Source organism: Rhipicephalus microplus, chromosome 3 (assembly GCF_043290135.1).
Source record: "Rhipicephalus microplus isolate Deutch F79 chromosome 3, USDA_Rmic, whole genome shotgun sequence".
In the NCBI taxonomy this organism is placed as follows: domain Eukaryota; kingdom Metazoa; phylum Arthropoda; class Arachnida; order Ixodida; family Ixodidae; genus Rhipicephalus; species Rhipicephalus microplus.
Window position 1 is genome coordinate 117,956,566 of NC_134702.1, and position 27,948 is coordinate 117,984,513.

The 27,948-nt window shown below is 41.7% G+C and overlaps 1 protein-coding gene across 1 annotated transcript in view; it reads right to left on the reverse strand.

Moving 5' to 3' along the window:
* Positions 1-27,948, reverse strand: part of LOC142802920 (neprilysin-2-like) — an 80,505-nt gene that overhangs the window by 31,743 nt on the left and 20,814 nt on the right. Inside the window, exons 5-9 of the mRNA XM_075888004.1 lie at positions 23,776-23,955; positions 15,874-16,036; positions 12,561-12,656; positions 6,488-6,772; positions 2,308-2,505 (exon numbers count right to left, since the gene is read on the reverse strand). Of these exons, the coding sequence (XP_075744119.1) occupies positions 2,308-2,505; positions 6,488-6,772; positions 12,561-12,656; positions 15,874-16,036; positions 23,776-23,955 (922 nt within the window). The remainder of the gene's footprint in view (positions 1-2,307; positions 2,506-6,487; positions 6,773-12,560; positions 12,657-15,873; positions 16,037-23,775; positions 23,956-27,948) is intronic.

Consider the following 27,948-nt stretch of genomic DNA (forward strand, 5'->3'; position numbering starts at 1 on the left):
ATATTTTTACAACAGGCTTTGAGCTCACATGCACTCGCACTTTGTGACACCCAAGTACTTACGTCTCAATATTTTGAAAAGTTCCCCGACCAAAACTGCCTACTTTGTATTCATGACGTCGAGTGTGAATGGACGGAAAATCAGCTAATGCATGTGACAGAATGTTCTACCACATGTTTAGTCAAATATACACAACAAAATGTACTTCTAAAAACATCTTAAGCCAGATATGTGTAGCTAAAAATTTTGACCGAATATAAGAGTTTAAGACACCACATCATTCTTTCATTGTGAAGACTAAGCGTCTTCAGGCTCTTTCACCAGTGAAGATACACGATTAGGTGAGAAATTTCAAAGAGCGGAATAGCGCAAAGTACAACTTCACTAGTGAGCACCCGCGATGCTCACTTCCGAGCTGAAAAAACCATCTCGGGAGGAGCTGCTGAATTCACTGTCATCTGTTTCTTTGTTTCCGCACACCAGATAAACTTCTGTATTGAAATCATCCAGAATAGAAGAAGATGGCGAAAGCCAAAAACTTTTTTATCTTGGGTTGGCGCCACTGAACGTCATCCTTCCATACAAAAACCGCATTCCTTGTGTAGCAAAAAACTAAAATACACAATAAATCAGTAAGTCTTGTCATTTAGTGAACTACATAAACTTTAATCTGCTGTAAGCGATCTCTCCTCGTCCAAAGCGATTCGGGCCAGTTTGGGCCTTTTGATATTTGTTTTACAGGAAGCGCACTGCAGGTTATTATTGCCGTATCACATTGAGATAAAAACTGTGGCTCTATATTGTGCACTGGATAGAAAGTAAACACTGATTACACGGCTGTATTTCACTTTAGTAGCGAAAACTCTTAGCAGATGAATATTCTGCGTTCAAAACAGTTCGCTAGTTGAAGATTCCGAAATGATCATGCTGTTACTAAAAACATGTGTTAGCATTACGATCAAACAGGATCCCCAAATTAAGGTGAGCAGTATATTTGTGTGAATATTGTCAAAGAAAAGCAACTTTCATAAACTATCTGCAGTCCGATGCTGCGCTACGTGAATGAGCCGTTTTTATTTTCTAAAACAGCAAATTGCCTATTTTATTTAAGCGTGCATTAGCTTGTGAAATAGATGTAAAGCAACTCAAATGTACAGTATAGCAGTAGTTGGCGATAGTAATAACATATTTCGTGCGCTTGCATCGGTGCCGTACTTCGTCGCAGGGGTGTAATGAAGATTACTAGTTTGGAAGATCGAGTTGCCCCTCCTGGCAGAAAGTGTACTCGTCTGAACTGTGATCAATGTTTTCCCCTTCTTGAAATCTATTGAAGACCTTGAAAAGTGTTCCAGTTCATTTTACGCCACGCCGTTTCGGACTACTTTTTTCTTCTTTAGAGAATAGTTAGGTGCCCAATATCTTCAATTCATGTGTATTTTATTTCAAGTACCGTGTTGGAGCGAACAGAGGACATGATACTGTAGTGATAAACTAATAGAAAGTCACTAAGAGGCAAAAAGGAGGAAGAAAGTGCACCTATTTTATTTTAGAATAGAGTTTTTTTAGTGAATCTGTCACTCGTTCTTGATTGAAAACTACCTTTTTGAGTTGATGCAATACACAATAGCCTGGTTTTGATTAGAACAGTTCTAGAAATTGAAGATACCTAGGCGTGCTTTACTTTTTCATGGAATTTAGCCTAGCTTTTGGTTCTGCATGTGTTTTTTTAATTGTAGAAGCCTGCAATATTCCGCCGCTTATACCCAAACAGTTGTTTCGAAGTCAAATGGGATGAAGTTGATGATGGGACACAAGTGATTCAGGTCTCTAGCCATAGTTGATGGAAGGATTTCAAAAATACGAGCTTGGTTAATTCTCAACACATGACTGAAACAGGTTTCTACCGTTATCAGATAGGAGAGAAACATGAGGCATTGGCATGAAACAGCATGTTTCCAATCATCGCCTCATGAGTTTTAAATAATACACCACTGTTCTGTTCTTCTATTCTGGACTAGATCATACATTTGCTATCGCGAGCCGTATGAAGTAAAATTGCACATTCAGTTTATTCAGCTACTGATTTTAATGCCATGCCATGAATGTGGCACGCAGAATGACCAAAAACAACTTTCCACTAGTGTATTTAGTGCCACGAACAATTTCGCCTTGCCAACTGCGTTTAACTGTTTTGTTCTTCAAATAGCAATTTCTATATTATGTCACGTTATTCTCACGAGGAATAAATAATTTTAATTGCTGATCTTTATTGTCTCCGGCACTGCTGCCTAAGCGTATAGTACTGACCATAAAAACGTTTGACGAACTTGGGTTCCAATTGATCTCCTGGGCTTCCTACTAGGACATCGATTTCCTTCAACTTCTGAAATAATCGTGTTCGAACACTGGGAAGGAGCCAGCTTGAAGATTGCACGGCTTCAATGAAGACATCCTTGATTCGAAACGCCAGTTGCCTCACCTCTTCTACCATCTGAGGTGTAACCACTGTTGTAAAGAAAAATATGTAAAAAACATGTTAGCTGAATCTGCAGGTATATTACCCACCCAAACATCAAATACATTAGTTCAATGAGGATAGAACAAATAATGATCAAGAAAACGTTAACAATGTACACTGACGATATTCACTAGGTATTTAATACAAAGTGATTTCTTTAGAATTGACCTAACAGATTGACCTTCATTTTTCTTAAAATTTACTCAGGTTCAAATTGACTTCAGTGAAACGTCCAGAAAGCAGGAGGACTTATTGGCTCACCCAATACTTTCATGTGCAACGAGAAGAAATAACAAATAAGAAAGAACAAAACACCTTAATATTCTACAAAAAGAGCTGGCTAGCGCCTATCAAACATTCTGAAGAAATGTATTGTAGAACATCAAGCTTCGAAGCAAAACTGCACGCTTGAAGCTGTAACTGTACTTGATGTTTGTAATTTTTTACAAATACGGCTTTTTAGCCTATAAGATGTCCACGATTCATCGCCATAGGTCCAGTGCTTTTGAAAACCCCGTAAGAAGAACTTGAGGGGTATTGATCTGGTCGCTTCAGGAGCCTCTAGAATAGAAATACGCGAAATGCCGTTATTTGCACTATTTCTTTGTTATTGTTTGCCTAATATCATATAAAAATATGCTGGGCTGATATACCTTAGGCTTTCTCTAGTGTTTTGGCCAAAATCTAATCAAAGTGTGAAAAACTAGAACAAAAGTGCTGCCCGATGATTGAGCTCGGTTCTGAAAGATTCAACTTTACTGCCGAAGCAGCGGCTATATGATTTAGGGTCCGCTTCCAATGCGACTTGCACTGAAATAAATGACCAGCGACCAACCATTTTTGCTAGTGAGTAAAGGTATACCAAGACTTGGCACTCACTTCTTTCATGGTACTCATTTCGAAAGTCACCCCGTAACTTTTTTGTAAAAAAGTGATGGTGCACCTGAACCCAAAATAGCCTTGATGAAACAATCGAGCATCCAACACTGCTCTGAGAAGCACAAAATTGCTACCAACGGGTACCTACCAGCAAAAAAAAAAAAAAGATTGGGGGCATTATTAGCCTGGTGCTTGGTGGAAAGTAGTACATAATCACATCGAACGGCAACCGCAGTGTGGGGAATTGGTGGTGTGGTACCACTGGAGACAGAAATAGGGTAATCACTTTTTTTCTTGATAGTGTGCCTATAACAACGCACTGAAGAATGAGAGACAGAAAATAAAAGACGCAATGTTAGTAGGGATGACTTCAGTTTACGCTTCACTGAAGATAAACCTTATAGTTGGATATCAATTACAGCAATTTGCAGCCGCTCGCTCGCTAATGCGCACTGCTTCTAAGGCACTCCCGCTCGGGATCATTGAAATGACACGTTAGGTCAGCTACCGATATATGGTGCTACTAACATAAAATACTCGTTTTCAAGTTCTGGAGAGCGCATGTCCTATATCCTGTCGAAACTTCTGTTCGGTGTCATGCATTCATTGTCAGTGAAACTCCTCAACATTGAAATCGCTGGGTAAGCGTCGCCTCGCGAAAGATCTATGAACGCTCGCGCAGGGATTCTGCCGTTGCTGTCATCTCCAGGATACCCAAATATATTGTTAGGGGGAGACAAAAAAAAGACTGGTTAATTTACAATATTTACACAGCAACAAAGTGATCGAAACTTAAACAGCCAAGATGGCGCAAACAGTAGACAACCCCCGTCCTCCTCTTCTCCAACCTCTAGGTATGCGGCCCAAATAGTACACAATACCCTCCGGCGGCGAAGGCCCCGACTCGGTGCATTAAAAAAAAAAGGCTGTAGCGAGAATGTGCATTATACACATGCATCGCTTAGGTTCGATGTGCGAAGGCTTCAGGCGCACAACGTGAACGATTTCGGTGCTGGGATGAGCCGACGGGGACGAAGACAACGGTTCAATCACATACGTCACCGTCACGTCGCCCATTTTCCTCTACTTCTTCGACCCCTAAGGAAGCCGGGCACAATATATATATATATATATATATATATAAATATATATATATATATATATATATATATATATATATAAGGGAGAAAAGTGTATACCTAAGGGCTCGTATTTCCGTGTTTTTACACAATATTAATGAGATATAACAGACAGTAATGCCAAGGAATGTACAGGGGAAGTTATTAGAACCAATGGAATGTAAATAAGAAGAAAGAAGAAAGAAAAGTGGATGAAAAAATTACCAGCTGTGAGCAGGAATAACCCACGACCTTCGAATAACGCGTTCGATGCTCTAACCACTGAGCTATCACAGCGGCCGTCCCTATATATATATATATATATATATATATATATGTATATATATATATATATATATATATATATATATATATATATATATATATATATATATATATATATATATATATATATATATATATATATATATATATTGATCTTTGTAGCGCGCTACGTTAGAAAACTCCGCCGAGAGATTTCAGCCGTCATCAAGTTTAAATTACTGAGCAATCTTAGTTTATAAAATATCCTTTTCTCAAAATGTGACGAAAAACATTTCTTGCAGTATAGTGTCACTTATAAACGAAGTATAAAAACGAATGGCAGAGCGCGGCCGATGAAAGCAACACAGACATAAAGTATACGTGACTCGTGGCAGACAATAGCCATCGATTTCGTTTTCGAATGATTGGAACGTCGCTGGCACGATGCATACGAGCGCTTTTCCGACAAAGTCAGTGCACATCGCTAGCCTGGGCGATTTCTCGTTAACGACGTTGCGAGATTCATACACAATAAAAGCACTGGAGAAGGCTCTATGCAAGAAAAACAAAATAATTTTTGAACTGGAAAGGTAGGGTGACAATGTTTACCTAACCCACGTGGATACATAAACTTGGCGAAGCTGATAGGGCTAGGCTATCTTTGATAGGTTTCATAGGATAGGTTATCTTTGAAAGCACCACTTGACAAGTGGTCCATTCATACATGTTTAGTCTCGTGATCACGCTCGTATCAAACCACTCAACACGGTTCAAAACAAGAGTAGGAACACTCGAATGTTTGTTAAATTGAAGGAAGATGGTATAATGTTATATCATTGGCAGAAATAGTCAAGGAGTAATCGAACTATTCTAATACTGCCCAAATCTTTTCGAAAGCTGAGGTTGATTTCAGCGGTGCGCAGTAAGGAGTAACACTATCTCGTAGAGGGAAAAAATTTCCCTCCCCTGGCGCCATTTCTTTGTCGGTGCTGACTCGCTAAGTGCCAACGTCTGATGGAGAACAAAACTTGACGAAACTCGAATGTGAAAGAGGCGCATCTGGACTGCCTTAGCACGCAGGAAGTCGATAAGGCACAGCAAAAAGTAGCCCACATGATGTACGATAAGCTTGCGAATCTCTCAAAAGAGATCGTTCTCGTAATGAGCAAACCCTTCATGCCTTCCTCAAACAATAGAAACATTGACGCTTAGGTAAAAACAGTGCTGGCTACTTCCCCAATAGATGTCATTGGATTCTCGTGCAACATTTTCTCAGGTGTCATAGCACTGGAGCTGCTATACGTTTTTTTTTTCGTGGAAGCGACATGAATGCCTTGCGTCAAAAAGAGCCCGAAGTTTTCACCAATGAAGGAAACATGCAAAGTCGCAGTATTTCTTTTATGCAGACTGCATAATAATTGGAGAGATGGAGAAGGTAACAGTGGCCTACACTGCCAGTTTGTGGTCCGTGATCCCCTTCATTGGGGTTCAATTAACACACGCTTGGCGTCTTGACACTCTACGCACATTCCGAGTCGCACGTGTTCCATCTGACTCAACCCCTCATTATTTGGAGCGATGAACACTAGTTGAGATAAACAAGAAGGTACCGTGTTGCTGCAAATATTGTATTTGCTGCATGTCACCTCGGCACAATTCCAAAATAATGATGGCAATTGTTTTGAAGAGGTGCAGTGAATGTACTTACCCAACTCGAAGAACTTGCTAAGGATCGCTAGATTCATGACGTCCTTGACGTGCACGAAGCAAGCTTCATCGGCCTTCTTTCCGTCGCGGAATCTGTACGGCTCAGTGAACTCGACCAACTGTCTATAGATGCTCCAAGCAACCAGGTATTGCAGGCCAGTTTTGCCCACGTATTGGTTATCAAAGAGCTCCTTAATGACACTGGTACTGCGTAGGATTGTCCAGATTGGGTGCGACGCCTTGTAGGTACCCTCGGTATACTTGTGAAACAAATTTTCCCAATCCTCTGGAAAAACAAGGACAAATATGGTAATAGACTGTATTCTCACATCATTAATTTATTGAAAGGTTGATTGCTGTATATCAGATTTGAGTCGCACATACTTATTTCCCCTTATGCCTTTTTTGATAGTTGCTACCGACTGAATATTCGACAGCCCGTCGCTAAAATATCGCGAAATTTGGTAAAGAACTATATGACACCGAAAATTAATGGTGAATGTGAACTGATAAGTTACCAAACATTTATTTTGGATCCCACGAAGGGTGATAAGACGAGGAGGAAAATGCAGATCGTATGCAACAGAAACCGCATATATTCTTTGCGAACTACCTTGCGTGTGGTGAAAATCGTCATAATTGTTGTTAAGAGAAAGTTATAAAGTCATGATTGGACGGTACAGGAAATGGTCTCAAATGTACGAATTATCGAAGGTATGTAAACAACACAAAACATGAGGCAATATGGAAACTCCATCCGAAAATTGTATTCTAAACTCGAAGTTCTAAAGTCAGACGGGCTTATCCCTCGGGGGTGAGAAAGCCAGAGATGTGCAGCGCTTATATATGCTTGCTCGCCTTCCGTAGGGGTTTGCCGTGACCCGTCGCGAACCCTGGCAGTAAAGGCAGGGCAAAAACCCCGTGGAGTGGTTGATGTTGTCTGCTGTCTGCTTAATGTGCCAAGATTGAAGGAGGAGTTGCTGGCAGGTGTTAATTTTTTGTACTATAATCCAAACGCCGTCTGGGTAAATGAGGTGGTGAAACCATTCGAAGTGTTCCGCTACTTCGCTCGGTTGGCTATACATTCGAAGGAGGTCGTTCTTGTGCTCTCGCATCATTTCACAGAAGTTGTTTGTTTCCCTAATAAAGGAAGCTGGATAGTCGGCGCACAGGATCTGGTATACGCCATCCTAAGATATTTCCGCATGCGCATGATCGTTGGGAGAGGAATGAAGCTGGCGATGCTGGTGGGTGTCTCGTGTGCGACGTTGAACCCTGCCTTTTTCAGTGTATGGGCAACTGTTTCGCTGGCGCAGGCCATTTTGTGTAGCTGCTGGCGCCGACGTAACTGATGATTTGATCGCTTTCCCCTTTCCGCAGCTGTGGTTATTATTTCGGCCCTCCCACCACAGAAAGCTTAAGCCGTGGGTGGTAGTTCGAGCTGCAGTGGAGGTAGCGTGATGTATAGGTGGGTTTTCTGAGCACCGAAAAGGACAGATTATATTGTTGCCTTCTCACTACTACGTCTAAAAAGGGAGAACCGATTGGTCCCCTCTTTCTACTGCGGACTGTACTTCAGGCTTAAGATAGTTCAGGCATGCGAGCAAGTTGTCGACCTGGCCAGACTTCACAATATAGAATCAATCGCCCGCGTAGTGCATAATTATCTTGGGTATGGAGTCAAACACGGAAAGCGCCCTATTTTCAATGTTTTTCAACACATGCATGTTAGATCTATAAACCTTCAATATTTAACATATACGCAAGTCCTGTCTGGTTTTACATAAGCGCAGTATAAAAGCGTCCATTTTCATCACTTCGTTCAGCATGTGACCGTACTACAAGACTCCCGCTTTTATTTACCACAACAGGTGCTATGTACCACTCGCTTAGTGTCTACCGTCCTTAACACGACACTAGACGAAACCTACTTCACATTTCAACTGGCCTGCAAGTGATAGCGACTTCATTACGTGTCAAAACGAGATATGCCAGTACGCTCTTCCTCTTCAACAACTCCCACAATGGGCGAGTGTTCTTATATTGCAGCCAATTTTAGTAAGTGAAAGTGAGGGTACTGTAAATGCGCATCGCGACTAGTTAATGTAATCTAAAGTGCATTGGCAACATGCTAATAGATGTCGAATTATTGTGTCACGACGCATGAACTACGTGTTTTGCATGTCGGGTTAGCGTCACAGCAGTCCGGACATTATCTACAGTTAAAGCCGAATGCATGAGCGGAAATGCATTCTTCTGCAGGATACGATCAGCTGGGACGTGCATCTGTAGTCTAAAAGAAGCTCCCTACCTGATTTAAATGCCAATATTGGTAACCTAATAGCCAGAATGTATTGCAAGGCCATTGCTTAAACTTGAAAGGGAAATAAAGAACGGTTGATGGGTAATACACATTAATACCCCAAAGTGACTCCAAGTGTGACAGACGCCATATAAGAACCAGCATTTTTCGTGGATAGTTGTGCATGGCTCATATTAGGTTTGATTGTCCAAACCATTTCTTCTATAGCAGGTTACCTATTCTTGCTTAAATGAGGTGTTTAGCACAAGATTGCATTGTGATAGAATCCATGCAAAAATAACAAATATGAATTTTAGCGGTTTGCTTTAGTGTGATATGGCATATATTAAGCTTCTCTCTACATTTACCAACGGCACACGACCCTACTGTTGGCTATATCTGAATGATCAACAATGTGGAAACACTACTCTAAAACAGAACTACATATATTTCTTCCACAGGAATGTCACTACCACAAATCACGTCTCAACCGTGCAATCTCTTGACTTAGATTCGCGACCACATGATGCAAAAGTAAACCAGAGGACAAAAGTGCTGAACAGACATCTGAAATCGAAGGGCTGGTTTAAGCTAAAAGCTTAAATTATAATATTTATTCAGGTTTATTGAGCCGAAGGAGCAACGAAGTTAGGACAGACACATAGCGTAGGCTCGCTTAATTTCTAGCTCCTGGAATTATCAAATGTGCCACCTTAATGAAAGTAGACAGGCCTCTATTAGTTTTTCCACCATAGTAAAGGCAGCCGGTACGCTGGAATCAAATTCGCACACCGGAGTAAAGGCAGCCAGCACGCTGGTACTTCAATGTGTGCACTGAAGTAGAAACATATTTGTCATGTGCAACGCACCAACACGACTGATTGGCTGTGAGAGAGCTCATACCCCGGGACATAAGTTCTGGTTGGCAACTGATAACAACGGAGTGCGTATTTTCCACATGGCACCGGTTGGCGAAAGTCGTCAAGCCAGCATCGCACTGACTGTGAGAGCAGTGGGCGACAGCACTTTTTAGTTCGTAGAGTATCTGGTGAGTATCGGGTCAACAGCCAGAAAAACCTCCTGTACATCACGCTACATTTTTTAAATTTTTCCTACAGTACCTGAAACACTGCTCTTTGTGACGGCCCAACGCGATTGACCCAAAAGACAATCCGCAGGAGCCTCTTCGTGGTAAGCGTCCGTGTCACTTGGGAGCAGTCAAAGTGATAGGCTAGAGAGCATCGAGCTTGAGTGCCGTAGGCGATTAGGACAGCGAATGGGGTACCTCCAAGGAGCTACATAAACATCCGACCCTGATTCACTGAAATTGATAGAGATGACCGTGGAGCCTAGAGTAATTGGAAATGGACTAACATGCCAGGCCAGATTTGAGACATACTTTTTTTTTTGTGCCCGTGAGTATGATGCCAATAGGGCTAGTTGCCACAAATTTTACGTACTTCACACATTAAAAATGGTATATATAATTCATTACATAGTTTATTAGATGGTTGGTGTAAATTGCGTGCGTTTGGCTTCTGAGCTTTATTTTGATGTTTGTTTTAGTCAATAAATAATGTTTTGTTTCAGCGGAGCTGTTTTACACTTGTCCTTTTACTTAGTGCATGTGGTGTATTGACTCGAGACAGCTTAGGAGACAAGGTGAGCCGTATAGCCACCATAAATTTTAGGCAAAGTTTATGTGCCTTTTTCTCTATAACATGAAAAGCCACAGCAGTTATTTTACGGTCATTTTGATTATATGTCATTCTCTTTCTTACTAATACCAATTCAGAACTGAAAATTGTCGTTCTAGTTTTTGATAGTTTTTTGCTCCAAGTACCTACTTATAACTCGCTAATAGGAATTAGTTGCGTTGAAGAAGAGCCGTTGTTTACACAACAATATGTATTCTTCAGGGTCTTCCTTAGCACCTCCTCGAAGTACTGTCGCAATTGACGTTTCTAGATTTTGTGTTTGCTGAGATAAAGGAACAAAAGTACAATAAGCTTGCTTTGAGAAGAAAGCTTTCTAATTTGTAAATGTTCATTGCATCAAAAAATACAACATTATAACACCCAATTCACAGACCCGTTCAAAAGGCACAAGTCAGACACTTAACTTCATTACCATTGTTTTTGTTGTTGTTGAAACGTCTCGACTGGCAAGCTTCATTGGTCGCCTGCTATGCAGCCCTGTCAGGAAAGTACTTTTGAGGTAGGTCAAGGGTGCGTAGGCCTTCAACTGTGCAGGTCACTGACTTAACTAAGAAGTTGTGCGCATCGACATTGGTTATATTTCCGTTATAGAAGTAAGCACAGTATGAAGAGTGAATATTTCTTTCCTTCAATGTCCGAGGAAAGCGTTTTAAGTGCGTAATCTTGCACGGAAGTTCATAGGCTCATTAGGCTTTTCGGTTTCCTCATGGAGACATTTAGAAAGTAATTCTCGATGCTGTTCTTTATCCACGTATAGTTCACAATTCAACTGCCTTGGTAGAGTTTCAGTGTCTTCCGGGCAAAGGCCTTGTGACTGATAGGCATCTTTCAATTCCGTGCGGACGTGTGTGGCCCGGATGGCCTTCCACTTGTACTCCAAGCTCGCTCTATTTCCTTTGAATGGTTAAACGATAATACGTTTTATTGTTGCGAATAAGACACCACTAAGACGTTCCCGACCACATATAGAATTTCCTATCATAAAGCTTGATGATCCTGCTGTATTTCGGAGCCAATATTTTTCTGGAACTACAAATGCACTGTAGCCTTCCCATATGCGTATAGCCCTTGAACTGCAACGAATATCTTGCTACTTAAAAATAGGGTAATAGTAGGCTGCTGCACAATTTTCAACTATTTCATTTAAAAAACGATTCCTAAAAGACATATAAACGATTTATTGTAGTGCAGCACCGGCCGCATATTTGAAATAGTACGCAAAAAAACCATTTTTTCAAACTCTTATTGCTTATCCTGTCTCTTACGCGGCCAGTTCTGCTGGCTGTGTGTAGTCCTGTGAACTAGTGTAGGGTTAGTGGGCGTCCTATGCGTGACACGGACGGTATCTCCTAAGGCGCTAAAGGATACAACATAGACGCTACTATAGACTGCCACTACAAGACTTAAATAATTTGTCAGAGTCGCCTTGAGACACTTTTCAATGCCATGTTCGCATGATACGTGTGAATTTTCACCTTACAACTTGGAGAGTTCCTTTGAAAATTCACCAAAGACAACTCGAAAGTGTAGATAATCTTATCTGGCTATTTCGGAGTGTTCTTTATATTACATGACCACGTCTCTCAACTTCATTATGTAAACCAAGCGCACGAATGGGGAGGTCGACGGGTGCCTGGCGCATTGACAAGATAGTTTCTGTATTCACGAACTCGCTTTAAACTTATACATCAGATTCTTCGCCTCAACTATGTAGTACACATATAAGCTCATATTTATGACTCACTGGGCGATGTTTAAAAAAAGTGTCATAAAGCTTGAGACGTCCCAAATATTCCCCCTTATGAGCACTTCCTATTATGTTTGGTTTGTGATTTCCCGACAATGTAGCATTCAAGTACTGAAATGACACCTGAAATAGCGTGTTGCAATAGTTGTTGTTATAGCTGGTCATTATACACATCATATCAATTCCATCTACGTTATACAAAAGGACGATCACAATAAAGATACCAGCTTAAACTAAGAATGGTTTCCCGACAGAAAAACAACGTGTTTGGTTGGTACAGCGAAATGATTTCAGTAATTTCACCTACTTCCAGTGACGTGTGGAGCCGTGTGTTCGCCCAGATCGTAAATGCCAATGAACTGCTTCTTAGTCATGTTGATTGTGTCTTTCTCGATCTGTCGTACTACAGAAAGAAGAAAAGAAGAATTAGTGATGCTCACATAGAGCGCATCAGGGAACTTTTGGTGCGAAAACTATTATATAATGTTTAGCGCGCCATAGGGAAGGACTCAGAGAATGTAGGCCACCTGGAGTGATTTCTCATGCGCGTAAGTGAAAGTACACGGGTCCCTATTTTAACGCCTTCATTAAACGCCACTTCTACGGCCAAGTTGCAGCGCGCGGGTTTCCGGTAACCAGCTGCGCATTGTAGTTCGTGCAAAGCAGCCGTGGGGCAAGAGATAAAGTTACTTCAGTGCTTCCAGTTCTGAACAGGTTTTACGTCATATTTCGCAATTTTCAGGGTGACACGCGTTTCTATTTACGCGTGCATCATGCCTACATATTATGCATGACATAAAGCACATGGCTTTTTGGAGGTGTCCGCCGCATATGCTTGCCTAGACAATAGGCTTTGTGGCTAAATTTATGGGTTTGTGCGTGGCAAAATGTCAAGGTGTTCATGAAGTATATAACCAGTAGTGATGTAGAGCTTCTGGTAGTGATTCAGCTATCGATACTTCTAATAGCTGAATCACTACTGTACTATTGGTGGTAAGAATAAGCAATAGATCGTGCTATCAAGAGTTGATTTGAGAAAACTACCGATAGCAAAAAGGAACCACGTGAATTCATTGAAGTTCCCCAGCACACGCTGTATGGTGGAGAATGAGAAGAGGGCTGAATTGGAAGAATGTTGATACTCTAGTGCTTCTTCGCTACGTTACTGGGCTCAAAGATCTTCGAGATGAAAGGTTCATTGTTGCGGGAAGCTTTTATATCAGGCCGAACTGCACGACATCAAATATTTAGTAAATTGTATGATTTCAAAAAAAATTATAAGTATTCATGCTAGTTATTTCAAAAGATTTTCTGGTTGCTTTTTTAATCTGATCCTTTATTATATATATATATATATATATATATATATATATATATATATATATATATATATATATATATATATATATATATATATATATATATATATATATATATATATATATATATATATATATATATATATATATATATATATTCAGTCTTACTGAAGAAATAATTTGTGTGGCGAAAGATTGCTCATGAATGAAGCGAATTGAGTGTTGCTATTAGTAGGCTCTTGAAAAAGTATTTGCAATACTGACGACCAAAAATGATATTACTAGTTGCACCCAATTGGACAAATCACGCTTGTAATACAACCAATGGCCCGTCTGATTGCCCTTCTCATATTGTATTGATATCTGCACAATCGATAGTTTTTTAATCAATGAGTGCCTCAAAAAGAATGCCAAAGCTAGCGATAATCAGTTTTCAATAGCTTTGCAACATTCATGAGGCGTCGTGTCATGATCGCGTGATCTCACATGAATAACGTGAAAAATGTCGTGCATAGCATGGCATGAATGAAGCGCACAAATGAAAGCATTTCATTGCACCTATTATTCGATTGCGGTGTCTCGAGGCACACGACATCCCAAAAGGTGTAATTCATGTCATGAGCAGCATTTACTTGTATACAATCAACAGCCCTTGTCCTGTTTGATATTTCTGTGCTTAGAGTTTGGCTTGAGTTACATACCTCCAGACAGTCAAAATGTGCATAGCATTCCACTCCAGCAATCTTTATTGCCGCTGATTGCCCAGTAGGCATCCTTACGCTGATTGCGTAAGGATGCCTACTGACTGAAAACTGTTGTTTAGCAGTGAATATACCTTACTAAATCATGGCTAATGGTGGCTTGTGGATGCTAGATTAGGATAGTGGCTGAGACAAGTGACTAATGCTGCTAAGCGCTCAGTCATTTGGTCTAACTTTGAGGCAGTTTCTAGGAATGCTTGCTTCTGCTAGTATGTTCTGCACTACCGGCTCACGTTTATCGGCGAATTCACGCTATTTAATTTGGATGCTTGGGCTTGTTAGTACGACATAGATGATAAAAAAACTGGAGTTTGGTACACGCTATAATTTATCCGCCATGTCATACCAACGTGTGAAAGCGTGCACTTTATTAGTAGTATATCTGGTACAATGGGTCATAAGGTTGCTTTAATGTTCAGAGATATGCCATCATTACCTTTTGCGCCAATGCTCTTTTTAATTGAATATTCTGCAGGCTCTTCAGAGCCCACGTAGAAGTGGGGACAAGAAAATACATACTGAACACATAAAATCGTACATTCACAAATAACAAGAAAGAAGATACAATTTATGAAGCTCATAATTCAAATTGGACAGACTTTACTAAGTTCAAAAATAATTTGTAATACGTTCATAATATTAAGTTCATAATTGACTATATTAAGTTTAAAAATGTTTTAACGCACACAGATTTTCCTCTCACGTCTGGCACAAGCAACTTCACACAACGCTGTTGTTTTGGCCCTCGTTTTTTTGCGCTACTTCTTTTGAGGTGTTTCAGTTTACCGCTACAGCATAACATTGCTCATCGGTGGGCAGTATAGCCTACAGTAGGTTGATGTTGTCTGCCATGTATAGTTGACAAACGTTGTCTTTGGGCGTTGTTCAGCACTTCCTAACGTTTATTGCCAGCTCTTTGAACTGCCCATAGTTTGTACATAGTCCGATCTGGTTGATGTTCGCTACAGTGGTGCTTCTACTGACTCTAATCTCAGGAAAATGATTAATCCACAAGTATTGACAATGTACTGCCTTTATAGTGGCTGTTCAACACAAGTTGGTGCAACCGAATGATATATCTTGCGCTTGAATGTGAGTGCTGACACAACGTGTGGCTGTAACTTACAACTCACTCTTCAGAGTGTCCCTGACGTGTCCTGGAAGCTTATGTAGGGTTCCTAACTTTGCCATAAGCAGAATGGAATGTGCTTGCCTTGTACCATTGACCAAAGACAAACAGTAAGCCAGAACTTGTTATTCGCAGAATCATTTGCGTAATACTTCTTTGCTTAGCCCATGAGACCTGCGAAAATATTTTTCTCCAGATATTTTTGGGACTTCATCGATTATCTCATACTGCAATATTAAACCTACGAGATGTTCAAGCAAATTGTAAGATTCACAATTAAAACAAAGCTACCTAAATATTTCCAACGGAGAACATTGAAAAACAAACGCAAGTGAAGCCTCCCTCGCAGTTGCGTGCACACTTGTTTCAAATATATGCATTGCCGAAAATGTATAAAACTTGCCAACTCACGTTGTTCCTCGTAGGCGAGTATTTTCGTAGCGTAGCGTAACTGATCTTCATCATGCCTTACTCCATATAAACGGAAAAGCCGGGCGTAGTCGTTCTCATTCGTATATTTTGGTTTACTGCTCCTTCGCAGTAGCCAGGCTTCTTGTTCGCTGCTGTAGCTCATCTGCGAATAAATGAAAAAAGAATGGTCGTGTATCTGTCGTTCTTTGTGGTGTTGAAGAGGGCGCCACTACTAATGAGAGTCGTGGTGCGTATTACAAGAGACAAACCTCACGATAAAACGAATTTGCATAGTGCGCAGAAAACAACTTTTTTTTTCACAATTTGGCGGTCAGATAACAGAGTCAGGCTCACAAGAGGCACGCAGTTCTCAACAGAGTGGCCTATAAGAGCTGAACAGCCACGCCTAAAACATGACATTAAAAACATCTTGGACTTGATTCGATGCTTTGTATATATATACAACGGAACAAACAATGCAAACACGCTAAAAGGAGCAAAAATATTGTGACCGCTATATCTCTATTTGATACTCTCCTTATTTTTGTTGTAGATGTGTTGTGATAGTGCGCAGCTGGTAGAGCTGCCACGCCCTCTACTTCATATCATTTTCTTTACGACGTCGACGGCCATGCGATTGATGCATCGTCATTGAAGGCCAGTATGCAAGTCCGGATTTATTGTTACATTAGCCTTATCATTTCACATTAGCAAGCCGAGAAAGCTACATCTTGCGAGAGTTTAAAATATGCTGACGCTTTATGTGACACCTCGACAAAAGGTATGTCACGTATGTTGCATGAAGTACCAGCGTTATCGCATTCTGCTTTATTCGGTAATTATTTATTCGCATGTAATGAACCTTTGACACAGCAAGGCTGGACAAAAAATATCACTAATACACTGTTGATCTTGATTGATTGATTGATATGTGGGGTTTAACGTCCCAAAACCACCATATGATAATGAGAGACGCCGTAGTGGAGAGCTCCGGAAATTTCGACCACCTGGGGTTCTTTAACGTGCGCCCAAATCTGAGCACACGTGCCTACAACGTTTCCGCCTCCATCGGAAATGCAGCCGCCGAAGCCGGGATTTGATCCCGCGACCTGCGGGTCAGCAGACGAGTACCTTAGCCACAAGACTACTGCGGCGGGGCACTGTTGATCGTTGGCAAAAACGCCATTTTGGCACTTTCGGCATTCACATTTCCAGAGTATGAGCGCTTTCCCGCGCACTACAGATACTCGCGAAAGGTAGGAAAAATATATCAGGTAGCATGTCTGATTGATTGCCCTGAGTGCAACGGTTGAATACGTTTCATCTACAAGATATATGTTTCTCTCATCAGGGTTAACGACAGTGATAACAAAACGCAGTGGTAACAATTATTAGATGGATGGTCGCATTTACCAGGTGATATCATCGCATAGCCACCACCCTCTGCGGAGCCCTGTAGCATTTAGGCGGCCACTCTCTCCGCCCTACCCCTTTTAGCAAAGTACTGTGCAGAATCGATAATCAGTCATTGACGACCGGCTTCAGAATCGAACGTTGCGGACGTTATCCTAGTAATCACAGGTATTAGCTTAAAGCAAATATCAACAAGACAACTACTGGCCTAATCCCTAACATGCATTTTCTGTAAAACGGTGAAGCGCATAACTGCATCACATATCTACAGACACCTGGAAACTAATAATTTTGTTTTTCATTATTGAACATCAATTTCGTAAACATCCGTCATGTGATACAAAGCTGCTCGTGTTTACCATCGACTTGCGCTTTAGCATGAACATATATTTACAAAGCGATACCATTTTCTTATACTTTTAAAGTTTTTAACAAGGTGGCCTGTCTTGGTTGTTTTCAAATAAATTTAATTGGTGTGAACACTTCTAGCTTATTATAGTATCAAAAGTTTTTTATCATCTCGACATCAATTTATTGTGAATAAGAATCGTGCTTCTCCCCATGGTGATGTGACATCCGGAGCCCTCAAGGCAGCGTTCTAGATCTTCACTCTTCTATATTTACAGTACAGGTTGCAAAGTAATACTTCCTCAAGTATAGGACTATTTGCTGTTGAATGTAGAAAATTAACATTTCCTTATGATCACGACATCTTGCAAAGTGACCTAACCTCGGAAAAAATGCGGTGTAAAAAATGGTTCGTGGTGTTGTACTCTGGAAAATTTATACTCATTTCTATTTCTTGCAAACTATTGAGCTATGACTTCCCCTACCTTATTAACAACTCTGACTTCAAAACAACTCTGACATATTGTTAAACCATGTAACACGCTTAGAAACACTTCTTGTAACGGAACCTAGTCTGCTTGAACTGTTACTCATTAATGACAATAAAAAGGAACTGGCTACAGACAGTGTACCTTATATATTCCTAAAAAGATATGCAGATCGTTTAGCCAAATACCTATGCTGATAATTGGTTATCAACCTGTACTATACCACAAGATTGGAAAACCGCGAAAACTAATGCAGTACGTAAGTCTGGTCACAAAGCTGAAGTCTCCAATTATAGACCCATCTCCCTGACCAGCTAAGTCAGTAAACTTCTTGCACACATAGTGGTTAAAAGCATAACCACATACCTTGGAAAAGAAGCCATCATTTCAACTGATCAACAAGGCTTCCCAAAAGTTGTACTTACTGTCACCTAGCTTGTTGAGCTAATCCACGACATTTCAGTTAACATCAATGAAGGAAAACAAATGGACCTTTTTCGCTAGATTTATAAAAAACTTTCTATCGGGTCTCGCATAGTAAACTCATGACGAAAAGTGAATCAACTTTAGGAAACGAACTTATCATGTCTTGGATTCAATATTATTACACCAACCGTTTGCAGTTTGCAGAAATTCACTAACAGTCATCCACTCTTTCACGCGTCCCATCTGGAGTGCCTCGGTTCTTTTCAAACTTTTATCAAATGATTTACATTCTAACGCAGCTGTTAAAATTAAATTGTTCGCTGACGATTGAATACATTATCACAAATTTAACTCTTTCGGGAATCACATATCATTAAACGAAGCACTGCCCTCAGTTTCTAACTGGTGTAAAACAGACGCTAAGGGCGCAGCGTTGTCAGTGCATTTTTGAGAGGACGCACCAATTAGCACAGCCCAAGAAGGGTTATGGCGGCGCCCAGGGAGGCGTTCATGAAAAGGTGAATATACTCCTACGTGACGTTGACGTGCGCGCACGCTGGGCGCAGCGACCCTACGCTAGCTAATTGATTGATATGTGGGATTTAAATCGCAAAACCACCATAAGATTATGAGAGACGCCGTAGTGGAGGGCTCCGGAAATTTCGACCGCCTGGGGTTCTTTAACGTGCACCCAAATCTGAGCACACGGGCCTACATTTCCGCCTCCTTCGGAAATGCCGCCGCCGCCGCTGGGATTTGAGCCCGCCACCTGCGGGTCAGCAGCCGAGTACATTAGCCACTAGACCACCGCGGCGGGGCCACCCTACGCAAGCAGAACGCGAGCAGCCTCTAGTCTGTCGCCAGACGAGACCGGCGCGGCCCGGCGGTAACCGGCACGAAATGCGACATGCATTTAGCGCCGACTACTTTACCTAAACTGCACTGCGTCTACTTCTCTTCGTGATGGACGGACGCTGGGCGCTCTAAAACGCGCAAGCGTCAAAGCAAGGCGGCACGCGCCTGCGAGTATATGGCAGACAAAGCGGCGCCTGGCGTGGCATCGCCGTCGTGACGTGACGAAATGAGCGCTGGCGCGGGCGCGCACCGGGTCACTTCAAATTGTATCAGTGCCTTGAGTGTGGCATGTAGTCACGTTCTCACATGACATGCATCTCATAATTATCATGTGTGCACCAGTCACATACCTTCACCATTCATTCCCGTCCCGCAATACCAAACTTGGTATATGTAAGCTAGCGAAACGGCCGCGAGCGCATCATGAGTGTGGCATGTAGTCATTTTGTTACATGACACGCATGTCCTGATTTTTATTTGAGTGGCTGTCGCTTGTGTTTTCCACGCAGTCATGTCATACCATACCAGTTTTGCAACATGTCATGAGAACGGAACTACCGCAAGAGCAGCATCACCATGAAATGCTAATCATGACATTCATGGCCATATGCCATGACTTTCATGTCATGACGAGTCACTCATGCTCGTATTACCGTCATGTTATGCCATACCAAGTTTGGTATTGGTACGATTATCAAAACGGCCGGGAGAGCTGAAAGGCGTAGGCGCATAGATAGATAGATAAATAGATATATAGATAGATAGATAGATAGATAGATAGATAGATAGATAGATAAACAGATAGATAGATAGATAGATAGATAGATAGATAGATAGATAGATAGATAGATAGATAGATAGATAGATAGATAGATAGATACGCTCACAGTCGCTGAAGTTCGCTTAAATATGCGTCGCATGTTTTTATAAAACTTCAGACTCACCAACTCACTTTCTAAAAAAAGGGTAGCCTTCTTAGCCATGAATACAGATTCGAACTAACTAGATTAAATTTCATGCATCAACCAAGTAAACATTGATACCACTACATATAATTCGGTAACCTCATGTAGACCTACACGTTACACACGCTCCGTGACACCAACTGAATATACACACAATTCTAACTGCTTTAAATATTCTTCCTTCCCGAGAGCCGTGAGAGACTGGAATGAACTAGATCCATCAACTGCTAACACTCACTAACTAGACAGGTTCACTATGACAATAAAGTAAGCTTAACTAACTCAGAACGGTAAATTTATGATTTTATCTGATTTATTTGTGAACACCTCTATTTGTATGTACGGTCTTCTCTTCTGTCCCTTTTTTCTGGAGGAATTATGTTTTATATTGTACATGCTGTAGTTGTCTTATGGTGAAATTTATGTATTTTTAGCGCATCGTTGTCCAACCTAATGTACTTTTTCACTTTTGATTACAATAAAACATGAAGTAGGGTTCAGTCATTCAAGTATCTAGGGACAAACCTAACGGACAATCTTTCATGCAGACTTCACAGTACTGCTATTTGTGCTGAAGCATCGCAAACGTTTGAGTACACTTACTGCAATCTGCATAAGTTGTCACCTAACAATCGCAAGGTAGAGTACCTGACGTTCACCTGCCTGCATGCAGAATTCGCTTCATCTATTTGGCTTTCACATCAAATCTATTCATTGCTAACTTAAAGCTTCTCTCGTTTTATTACTGAGATAACGAGCGCCAGTCCTGTGTTACAAAAATTTGCTGCACCCGTTACTGCACCCTTGTCAGAAATGCCGCTGCTTTTTCTTTTTGTGTCTGCTTTACTCATATATCCACAACACCAGGTGCCTTTCACTCATTTCGAAAACTCCCATTGCGCATCTCCACGCACCTTCATAGTCCAGACAGATTCAAGCGCATCATTAGTAAGACAAGGGCGATTATTATTATTTGAGGCCACATGCCTTCAAACTTTTGAACGACCTCTCTGGCGATACCACTTTGATCACAAATCGCAAACCTCGCTCGGCCACCTACTCAAAGATTTCGTCCTTATATAGTCATTTCTAATTCTATTCAATAGAAGTGTTACCTCGTACATTGTGTGAATGCTGTGTAACGATCCATATATTGCTTGGTAGTATTGTAATTGTTGCAAAAATACTCGGCTGCGGCGGCTGCATTTCCGATGGAGGCGGAAATGTTGATGGCCGTGTGCTCTTATTTGGGTGCACGTTAAAAAACTCCAGGTGGTCAAAATTTATGGAGCTATCCACTACGGCATCTCTCATAATTATATGGTGGTTTTAGGACGTCAAAAGATACATATCAATCAATTGTTGCAAAAATGTCCTGTGTTTCTAATCACCAACTGGCAATGTTTATTGAGTCCACATTTCTTGTCGCTTCACGCATGATTTTTTTTTATTTATTTATGTTCTTATACGTGAATGTTACTCTTCTTTTCCTGGCTCTTTATAACATCGCCGTATTTTAATTCATGTTTGGGAATGTTTAGCTTATATTGGATATTGTTTTGTATTTTATAACATGTCACATCTAACCATTTATTGGCCTCCTTACTTATTGCTCCGATAAGAAGCCTGTAAGGTATTTTGAATAAATGAGTAAATAAAAACTATAGACTCTCTGCCAGAAGGAAACCCTGATAGGATGCGAATTAGCAGTGGTGCGCATGGGGTTGATCCGGTCAAAACGGGCGCCGATGTGCGTGTTTGAGAAACTGCTTGAAGCGAAACTCGGTGTTGCGTTTACACGAGTAAGCGTTTTTTCGAAATGCAAGGACATGAGAGCCAGATTAAGTTTGTCGTGTAAGTTTAATCGCAGCTAAACGAGCCGAAAGAGTGTTTCCACTTGATGTGTGGTCAAGGATTGCAGGCAGTGTAGAGGGTGAAGCGAAAGAGAAGTATGTTGTGACTGGTTGGAGGAACTGGCCGCTGCGGGCACTGCAGCGATCGTGCTGCTGGTGAGGGAGACAGTGACGTCAGCACGCATCTGCTAGAAAGACGTGAGAAGGGAGCGTGACATCAACGCGCAGCTGTCGCGTCATCTATTTGGCACCACTGCAACACTTGCGGCGGGGGCAACGCTATGCGGTGCGTTCTTACGAACGCACGTACCTTCGGTATCACACACGTGATTCAGAGCTGCTCTGAATCTAATAAATTGTTTCTTCATATACTTTACAATACATTTGGCATCACCGATGCAACTTACATAAATGCACCGTTTTACTTTTCTAAATGTAACGACCATGAACTTGAAATTTATGCATACCGGTCCAGGAGAAATATGTTCACACCTCAAGTTTTTCTAAGTGTAGCCGAATGAAACAAGCTCTCTAAACAACAAGCATTTTGTCAAAATAAAGGAAAATGAATTGTTACGTTGAAACTTTTTAATTGGTGTACCACCCAAGGAAGATGAAGTTTGATTATTGAATAAAAATACACAAATAGCCAGAAGTCTAATGATTTTTTCTCTAAAGATGAAATCATTATTTGTCATTTTGTAGAGACTCGTTTAAATTTACCGCCTTTTGACATGTTGATTAAGGCAGTCATTCAAAATTATGGTTGCCTAAAATAAATTAGCAAATTTTATGTGCCTGTACTGCTAGGACCTTAACGCTTTTGGAGATAGCACACCTGAACAACAATCTTTTCTTCAATATACTTCAGTATTTCTGATGCAAAGCATTGCTTTCTGAACTATTTCGCGATGCTTTCGAAGTTCTCGCGGAGAAACCTGGAACGAGTGTCTCCCATAGGAGATATTGACCTCCTGTATTCACTTTGCTATAGGGATACCTGGCTGTACGGACATACCCGGGGATCTCAAGATACCTGTTTAGAGATACCTTGTTGGCAACTGAAATGTCACTGTAAAGAAGAAGACAAGATTCTTTGCATCAAATTTTAAAATTTTTGAACTGTTTCTCCAAAAACGGTGCACGTGGTCTTATAAATACAAAGTGTGCCCAACATCCTTGTTAGCTGACCAATAAGTGAGGCTGTTCCTGTTTTAAAACAATATCCTGTAGATACTAAAACGTACATAAACCATTATCATTACAGAAGCATTAGAGAAAGCACTCCACGTAGATTGGCCACGATTTAAATGCAACGATTTCATAACCTCCAGCCACGCTGTTCAACAGTTCACTGCAACAAAACCGAAGCTCCCACACCGCGTTCAGTCATTTCGCTATACACATGTATCACTACTGTTGCAACGCGAATTAATGAACGCACGCTACGAACCAGATCCTGTTCATATTAGAGCTTGAGAACCGTCATGGACGTTAATCACTTAGGTGACCTCTTTATCTGAGCTCATTGAAAGCGAAAAATCAGTGCAGTACCTCAATAACTCTCTTCCCGTGGTCAAATCGTGTGTCTTGGAGATCAAAGGAAATGATGACACCCACTCCGAAGTCAAGAGAGCCACGCACCATGATCTCAACCGGATCGACACTTTGAAGAATTTGCATGTTCAAAAAGTCGAGGTTCATCGTGTTCATCCATCTCACCAGCTCCATGGTCTGTAATGAAGGTGCGTTAAAATTGTGTGAAATACAACACACTATCGCAATTTTAAATATGACACTACGTTACAGTGCTTTACAATATTCAATACAATTCAATGAGTAGTGGAAAAAGTTAACGTACCTTCGCACTAGTGGTAAACAAACGTGCCACGTGGACTTATCGTGGTGTGTGGTGCCGAGAGTAAATCACGTCAAGCTGACGCTATGTGGTGAGTGATTCTAACACGGCATTGCTTTCGCGCGAAATTTCTCTTTTTTCGCCGCTCTCTAGAATAATAAATCATTCGCCCCTTACAATTTCATTCACTGTTTCCAGTTATTAGGATCGCCGTAGATGTAATTACTAGTGCGTATATACAAAATCATCAGTTGATAGAAATGTCAAAGTAGGATTGAAACCACTTGATATCAACAAAAGTCGGAAATTGTGAAGACTTCGCAGCCAACAATGCCGAACTAAATTGAACAGGGAAGAAGTTAGGAAAAAATAAAGGCGTGAGAAGAAAGCTCATCAAAGGCACCAAGCCGCACCAAGCACGGAAAGGCAGAGGCTTGAATGCGCGCGTCTTTTTGTTTCTTTTTAAATCTAAATAAGCTAAGACAACAATCAAAGCATATCTACGGAGTGAATGATGATGAGTGGGGTAAAGCACTGGAGAATTTCATCGCTAAACTGTGAACCATCCGCGAATCTTGCTCACTATGTCTTCAAAGATGTGAAAACACTCTATATATTTATACAAGAAATATTACTATTGGTAGGTGGTAGCTACACGTTCATCCCATTCCCCCTTCATTATAACGGCTTTATGGTCGCTGAAGTGATGGATCGGTGATGGGGCGTAGCGGGGTGTTTGCGAGGACGAAGTAGTGGGCAGTTTGCAAAGGTGAAACTATAGGTGGTCATGTAAAAACAAGGTATGCACACAGTGTAAAAATCTATGGTTCTTTAACGTGCACCTGGATACAAGTACACGACCATCTTGCATTTCATATTAGCTACGTCTTAACAGTGTTGGCTTTATGGTCGCTGAAGTGGTGGATCGGTGATGGGGTGTAGTGGGATGTTTGCAAGGTGGCTACATACATCAACGGAGGAAGGACAGAGCCACACCCCAGAGAGCTTTGCCCCTTAAAGACAGGCAAGCAACGAGCCATGTGAAGTTGAGAGCTGATAGTCTATCAGGTGGTATTCTACAGTGCTATGAAAGTGCAAAACAATCTCCTACTTAGAGATAGCGCTGCAACCTAGCATGGAATGACGAACTTTGGTGCGACTGCACATACCGGACCATTCCCAATTGTATATTTACTTAAAACGCGCAATGAAAGAATTGTTAAAAAAGAAAAAAGTAAAATGAAAGAAATGGTGTGTGGTGGAGCCTCGCTGGCGACCACCTGCTCGTAATGCAGGTCCTCACCAGAGCAGCATTGACCATCTTGGTGGAGTACTTGACCACTACGTCCCTTAGGAAAGTAACAATTAAACCTGCACCCTGAGTACCCAGAGGCTGCTAAGCAACTGTCCAAGGTGGCGCTCAGACCTGCGACACATTGAAATGTGCTAAGAATCTCTAGGTCTGGAAAGGCTGCCATGATAATCTGAACTTGGCTACGGCCAACGCTCGAACGCTATCTAGTAAGGCTAGTCTAGCTGTGCTATTCGAGCAATTAGAGGGTTTTTAATGGGATCTAGTAAGGCTCAGTTAAGTTAGGACGATAAACGAGGCTCATACAGGGCTGAAGAACGAACATGTCCTGTATTACCGAGGATTAGTTGACAGAGAACTGGGAGCGTGGTTTCTTGTACGAAAAAGTATATTTATCAACATGGAAGAATACTGTAGCAAGAGTGAGAGGGTGGCAAGTATCTTATTCAGTTTGAAGAAAAGGCACGAAATGAAGGTGTTACAGGCCTAAGCGCCTACATCAAGCCATTATGATCATTTTGTTGAATGCTTCTATGAAGACGTGGAGTAAGTTATTGATAAAGTAAAGACACAGTATATTTTTCTAAGGCGCAGCTTCAATTCCAAAGTATACAAGAAACAGGCCGGAGACTATGCAGTAGGGGAATATGGCATCGACTCTAGCAAGGCCCCAGAGAAGTTATTGGTAGAGTTCGGAGAACGTAGTAATTGACAAATCTTGAATACCATCTTCAGAAAACGGGTAGCGAAACTAAAAATGAAATAGCCTTGATTCTGTGTGCACACCCAGACATTGTACACGATGTAGAACAAGTTGGAAAGATCTGATGCAGTGTTCGTAGAATGGTAACAGCTCGTATTCACATAAAAAAAGCAAAGGCAGAAACTGATACGCAGGAAGGGAATAATGAGGTAGCGGTGAGGAGGGAAGTACTAAAATTCAGACTTTAGCACCAGAACAAATTTGAGGCTCTAAACGAGGTACCAGAAGTTAGTTTTGACACACTAAACAATTATCTTACGAGTATCTTCAAAGTGTGTGCAATCGAAGTCGGAGGTACAGTCACTAGACATGTCAATGGCAAATAATCTGAGGAGACAGAGATCTCTTCAAGAGAAGATAAACCATTAGGAGAAGAGAAAATGTATGTATGTATGTATGTATGTATGTATGTATGTATGTATGTATGTATGTATGTATGTATTCACGTAGCCACTGGTGGCACATACCCGCTCAAGAGTGGGTATGTGCCACAAGGGTTGCACAGATTGACTAGCAGACGGACGGTGGATGGATGGACGTGCTCACGTACGAATGAATGGACGCACGAATGAACGGACAGACGGATAGACGGACTCACGGACGGGTGCATGGACAGACACAGGGACACATGGACGGACGCATCGATTGACGCACGGATGGTCGCACGGACGGACGGAAGCAAGAACGAACGAATGGACAGAAGCACGGACGGGCTGACGGATGCTTCGCCCCACTCATCAACATTCACTCCGTGGATATGCTGTGATGTTTGTACCGTCCCCATTTTCGGGTGTCTCTTCAATCTCAAGATTTCCGCATGGTAATGAAATATTCTTTAACTACGCCTAGCCTGGTTTCAGAACCTGTCTTCAGTAAAGGAGAGGCACGAGGCGCGTGCCGTACATGTAAGCGTGGTGACGGTTCGCGAAGAGAGGAGTCACCTGAGTGCACGCGCAGCAGCCACGAGAAAGAAGTGATTGATCGGAGAAAAGCTTGTAGCACGTGACCCGAGCCGGGAGGAAAGGTACCAGAAGAAGAGCACATACACTGCCTTGGGACGCCTAGCTACGAAGACATGGGAAACGAGAGTCGCTACCGCGACGGGAGCAGGATGACCACCTGGTTTTGAGGATGTCAGCGTGAGAGGCCCTGAAAGTGGCCGTAGACCTCGGAGGTTCCGAGTGGGGCTGCCCGGACTTGCCACACCCTTTCGCAGCACTTCCCGGTCGACGTGCATCTCTTCAACTTAGCGGCAGTACGGCACAGCCCACACCTATGAGCAGAGCGAACTTGCAATCAAAAGAGTCCATGACGACGCTAAGACTATCTTAGTGAGGCCGAAGAAGACTACGACGTCCTCGCCGCCGGTGAGAACGACGAGAGGCTCGTTGGGCCGGACCGACCAATGGCGACAGTGGGAGGTTCAAGAGAAAGTCAACGACGTACGTGATAAACCTCGTCATGGCATCGGAGAGAAGTGACGTGAACCGTAAGATCGTTCGATGATTGAAACGCCATATTAAATTCGGAGCAGTGCTAGCGCTAAGAACGGATTTACACTGGTTTGCAGACTGTTTTGCTTGTACTGTTGTTAAGCAAGTCTTTTGTCCGCGAGTGTTGGTTTTGTTCTCGCTTTCGATTTTGCGCCTTTTAATTTTGCGTTATAAAGTGTTTGTTGATTGTGCCACGCCCACCTCCTGACTCGCTTAATTCCATCAGATAGAAGCGCTCCCGAGATAGGTTTGTGTCAGTAACACTTTTTTTTCTTTTCTTCATGTCAGGCAACCGTCTCTT